At 39.9% G+C, this 5,843-nt stretch overlaps 1 protein-coding gene across 1 annotated transcript; it reads left to right on the top strand.

The window, feature by feature from the left end:
• The first annotated feature begins 464 nt into the window (after positions 1–464).
• Positions 465–4,185, top strand: LOC105457499 (trypsin-1-like). The gene is made up of 7 exons (XM_011702196.1): positions 465–1,023; positions 1,579–1,685; positions 1,743–1,837; positions 2,161–2,320; positions 2,415–2,525; positions 2,605–2,754; positions 2,873–4,185. The coding sequence occupies exons 1-7, from the start codon at positions 969–971 to the stop codon at positions 3,143–3,145; spliced, it is 951 nt and encodes a 316-aa protein (XP_011700498.1). The 5' UTR covers positions 465–968; the 3' UTR covers positions 3,146–4,185.
• Positions 4,186–5,843: the final 1,658 nt, after the last annotated feature.

Genomic DNA, 5,843 nt, shown 5'->3' with positions numbered 1-5,843 from the left:
TTTACGTCCGTCTGTCTCCGTGTGTCCGCGACGACTTATCTCTTGTTTTCCTGAATCAGTTGCGCAAAGTCCCCACTCTCAAAGACCGAAAGTTCCGTTACCTAATTCTTTCTCGGAATAATTAAATTTCTAAATATTATCGAGGAAAATTATGTTCTGCTCGATTGGTTTGGAAAGAGCTTTCGGTAAATACGATGAAGGTCTCCGCGCTAACTTCTTCGATCCGCTTGTCTTGTGTACGTTTTGTCTGATGTAAATTTATCATGTGTACAAAATACATAAACATTATAGTATAGACCGAGCATGCCATACGCTAGGCATGAGCGGCACGTGCAGGAAAGAGGGAACAACGCCTGATTTTCTCTTTTCTCTCTCTCTCTCTCTCTCTCTCTCTCTCTCTCTCTCTCTCTCTCTCTAACAGATAACAACATCCGTTCGTCTATGACAAAGTAAGAGTATAAGCGTGTAGTACGTGTGTACGTGTCGCGAAGTGATGAAGTGATTTCGAGTATAATTTTGATTACGAATATAATTTGTACGGATTGTGGCGATGCAATCGCCATAAGATAAAAGAAACAATGGTGAACTGATCAAAATTGATATCGCCAGGAAAAAGTAAATCACGACGATAGAAATTTTTCGGTAAAATCTATCGGATATAAAGCCGGCAAAGTGTGATGTTATAAAGGGATCGTAAAGCAATTAGGAAAAGAATTCCAGTGTTGCGGTTTATAGCGGAATTTCCATGAGCGTGCGTAAAAATATATATAACGTCAATCGATGTGAAATCCAATCTCAATTAACCCGGAGATAATAACCGATAACCGATAACGGGTAAAGCTACGATAAAGAGCTTTGTCCGGCCACGGTCAGATAACGAATTTTTCTACCTACCGCGATTGTTAGCGACGGGCAGTCTCTCTGTGGTAGCGACTAAGTGGTGAACCTTTCGTGAATTGTGGAGAACAATGCGGTCTACGTTACATCTAGTGGTGCTTCTGACGATTTCGTATTTCGTCCATGGTAAGTGTAAAAGGAGAGGAGATTACGCGTATATTACCTCGAAAACCGATTTCGCGAATCGCAGAAAGGCACAAGCGTGCACACGCGAGCGTTTTCGATTATTTCTCTTTGTTTTCCGGGGAGATTTAGGGCGTGGGCAATTTTGCACGGTACATTAGTATGTATTATTGAATCAAAATACGCGACATACGCTCTCGCAACGAGAGAGGAAGAGAGAGAGAGAGAGAGAGAGAGAGAGAGAGAGGAGAGAGAGAGGGGATTTGATAGAACATTGATTCGCGCTCGGATAAAATATTAGCGACGGTTAATTAGTTTTTCATTAAGCTCGCCGATAATTATCGCGCGGATCCGTGTACGTCCCGGAAAATAATTTTTACATCCACGACGAATAACGCCAATACCTAATTCACGTATATCGCTATAACTCATGGTTACTATAAATTTTCGCTTTTCTCGATGAATCCATTTTTGTCGTGTAATTTAGATTTTATCTCGCGGCAGCACGATGTAGCGTGCACCGTCGACGATAATGACGATTATAATTTGTGCATTAAGGCTTGCCAACCGATCTTCCTGCTTCTCCTGGCGAGATGATGCCTTTCAGTTTAACTGGTCGCATAGTTAACGGTACAAAGGCCGTTTTGAAGCAGTTCCCTCATCAGGTAATCTTTTCCGGTAATTTTAATTTAACGCATATTTAAGAGGAACGATATTTTTAGGTGTCTTTAATGCGCAGTTGGAGCCAAGCGCACTTTTGCGGTGGAAGCTTGATTAGCACTACTCTAGTTTTAACTGCAGGTCATTGCATGTTTCTGTAAGCCAATGATTTTATAGATATCTTGATTATTATCGACAACTTAAATGGAATTTTCGATCTCATTTACTTTAAAATTGTGTGCTAGCTTCTGTGCCTAATAATTTCTAGAAAACGTTTTGCGACAAATTAATCAGTGGTATCTCAGTGATATATTTTAATCTACATTCATTATCTTCTTGGAAAATTGTTCTTTGTGCGATCAACTAATTAATTTACGTACACATTAATAGATAAGCGCTCAAAAAAAGTATCTAGGTCTATAATTAAATTAAGTTAAATTATTACTTAAATAAAAATAAACGGAGCTATTAATTACATAGCTCCGGAAGCGCTATACAACCATGGATGATTATTGTGGTTGGAGGAATAGTGAATCTGATCAATGAAACTTCGACGCGACAGAAAAGCAGCGTAGCGAGTATCAGGATTCATCCGGAGTTCGATCTTCAGAACTTGTACAATGACGTTGCCATTTTGCAAGTACGAAAGACTTTACGAATTTACTATTATTTATTTTTCGCATTTTCCACACTGACATTTTAGAATTAACGTAATTCACGTCTGATTCTCGTAGCTATCGGAATCTTTTACGTTCACTCCGGAACTGCATAGTGTGCCCTTGACAGGGAACCCGCCTGTACCCAATACTATCTGCCAGGTATCTGGTTGGGGTTATCCGTCATCCGTGAGTATCCTGCGAGATACTTTTAGGAAAATTCGCTTTAACTAGGAAATCCACTAAAACACGTTTTGCAATATTTCAGGATATCCCGATAGTGTCTCCTGATTTGATGTACGTAGATTTACCCATTCGAAGCGTAAAAGAATGTCGCGAGCTGCTCGAAAACGTAACGGATCTGCCATCGGGAATGTACTGCGCCGGTTATTTAGAGGGTGGAAAAGACGCTTGTCAAGTAACGTATTCCCTTAGCCATTTGCGTATACATTTTACATATATTACATATATTCATATATATAAAATTGATGCGATTTATAAATTGTCGATATCGCGATTTTTCGAATCTCTTCCAGGGTGATTCCGGCGGCGGAATGATCTGCAATGGTGCTCTGACCGGTACCGTTTCGGGTGGCGAAGGATGTGCTGAGCCACGGATGCCTGGGGTTTACGCGGACGTTTTTCACTATTTGGACTGGATATTAATGAGCTCGGATGTAGTGGCTATAGTGCAAAGTCATAACAATACTTGTAGAAATAACACTGGGAATTACGCCGCGCTTAATACGCCGACGATTACGATCGTGATTATCTCTTTCCTCTTTGGTGCTGTCATCAATTACACCTAGACCTTGAAGCCGAGATCCCCTGTTGACACGTTGATATGTATGTTTGAAGATATTATTAGACAAAGAGCAGTAATTTTTATGGATAATGTGATACTAGAGTTTCATGAGCTTTACCTTTTTATGCTACGCGGTCTGATACGACCTGATGAGTGAAAAAAATAAAATTGAAAAATAGTAAGAGCTTTTATGGTTTAAATAATTGCCTTTAAAGGTTTAAACGATTATCGTATCATTGATTATATCATGTCATAATTTATTCAACTGTAAATTATTCCTTTTTAACTAATTCGCGAGATCATTGATAGGAATACAATACATTTGCTCACATTCAATTTTAAATAATCACGCAGAGAGAGATGTCCAAGATTTTTTATTTTATAATTAAGACTTTATTTCAAATCTATTGTTAACTTAAACTATTTCAACTTTCATTTCTTATTGTTTTGGTTGCGCTACACAAAACACTAAAGCACGAGAGTCTCTTGAAGATATTTGAAACACAACACAGCTGACTTTTGCCATGATAAGATATGAAACTGACCACGAAATTGTCGATATCTATGACAATAAAATACGAAGAATAGAAATAATCTCGGTCGACTTTTGTAATCTTATCAGGAAAAATTGTCTTATTTCTTCTATAAATATACACGTATTTAAAAAAAATGAATTTTATCGCTCTAGTTCATAAAAAAAAACAAAAGATAAAGCTGAAAATTCTTGATTAATTTTACGCAATTCTTTAATACCATTGTCATTAAAATTTAATTAGTAACACTTTGATTATTTTATATCTATGTAAACCATTAGATATTATATTGAAAAATTTGCTTCCTTAAGTTATCAGTTAGTCACAATGCAGCAAAAATATTAAATGTAGCGTGCCGAGAATTTGTTGCTGATAACATTATTAATGATCTCTGGTGTAATTAGCGAGTTCACTACCGGGATTTTCTCCGGTTCAGTTTTTTGTATATATATACATACAGGTATATGTATATATGTAAGATGTATAAGCAATAAATCTTTTCAATTATGAATTTTTTTTACTTCTCGCCTTACGCGACATACGAACGCTGTAAGTGATATATTTATTCATTTATCATCCTTTACAGAATATATATACATTCAATTAGGTATGAAAGGATTAATATGGGATGATTTTTCGTTGCCTTCCGCGCGAAGAGATACGAAGGGAGAGAGGAGGAGCAGAGGAGAACCCGGAGAAAGGGTAAAGAGACAGACGACGTATCCACTTTGATCTCAAACGGAAAGCAGCGCCGGCAGACGTGCAAAAAGCTCATATCCCACTTAATACACGGCGGATGATACCTCGGGAAATGTATTAGCGGATTGCTCGCTGCCAAGATGGGAAAACGTCCACGGTATATTCGCGAATCGCGCGAACTCCTTTGCCACGTCTGCTGGTTTCGCTGCCACCGGTATTAAATTCTCTGCGAGCGAGATCGGTGCCTTCAAAGAAATGCATGGGGACTCTCTCGGCGGCTCTCTTAGATTGGATATAAATTTCGTGCGCTAATATTTGCTGCGTACGCGTACGGAGCGGGGAGAAGGTGCGGGAAAGGGCGGGGAGGGATTATGGAAATTGAATTGCCCTCGTCTAGTTGAAAGGAAACGTCGATGTATAATTATTCGACGAAATTGAATTATTTTATTTTTTTTTTCAAAGGTCGTTGGAATTAAATATCAAAATTTGTCCTCGTGAGAAAACTTACGTTAAGAGTAACTTATTGTACTGCATGAGTTTTTAAACGCTGCTGTCTGCAGAAAATTCTCTCTCTGTGACAGAGATTATTTGAAAGTGCACGATAAAATATGCAATATTCTAAACGCGGTGACTAACAGAGATAAAAAAATAGAAAAGTTCAAGTTAGAATTGCATCTTGTTTAATTGCAAATGCATTCCGTGTGCAAAATAGCGTATCTTGTTATCTGAAATGTTCTCGTATAACGGGATTCTCGATCGCATTTTTAATCGGCGCACGATACTGACCGTATTCTTATGACGAAAGTTCGATTCTTCTTCTGGCTCGCGCGATCGTAATCCTCCTGAACAGAAGGCTTCCGTTTCCGAAAGTTAATCCCGCGCGGAAACCCGAGACGCTCTCCTCGCAGGGATTTCAGAGTTGCGTAGGTAGGCTCGCGATCGATGTGACCGTGAAGCGATCGTGGGTGTGCCGAGGAGAGATGGGCGAAGAGAAGAGGAAAGCAAAGTATAAAATCAGGAGACGGATGAGTTGCAAAAGTGGGGGAGCGAAGGGGGATAACGGGGGAAGGCGGCGAGGAGAGGGATAGAAGCCGTGGGTGAAAACTGCCGCGCGTTTCACCTGATAAACGTAACTTCTGATACGTGCGCCCCTCCGGCTTCGGTTTTTATTTTAAGCTAAGGAGGGACGTTTTTCACGGCCTTTCCGATGCGGCTTTCAGCCCCGGTTGCTCCCTCGACGGCGAATGGGAAGAGGGGAGCGGGCATGTGTTTGCGCGTCGACAGGGTCCATTTCGCGACCTCAGTAATTCTGGGATCGAATAAGAATTCATTAGAGGAAATACAGGGTCCAAACTCGCACAGGGAGCCCCGCGCGGAGAGATTTTTCGTCTCTCTTTCTCTCTCTCTCTCCTTCTCCCTTTACCATCGCAGGGGTTTTAAATAAATTAAAAGTTTGCTTTTTCTACAGGG

This window comes from Wasmannia auropunctata, unplaced genomic scaffold (genome assembly GCF_000956235.1).
Source record: "Wasmannia auropunctata unplaced genomic scaffold, wasmannia.A_1.0 LD335214.1, whole genome shotgun sequence".
Taxonomy (NCBI): Eukaryota; Metazoa; Arthropoda; class Insecta; order Hymenoptera; family Formicidae; genus Wasmannia; species Wasmannia auropunctata.
Note: the sequence above shows the minus strand (reverse complement) of the source record. Positions and strands in the feature narration are given on the sequence as shown.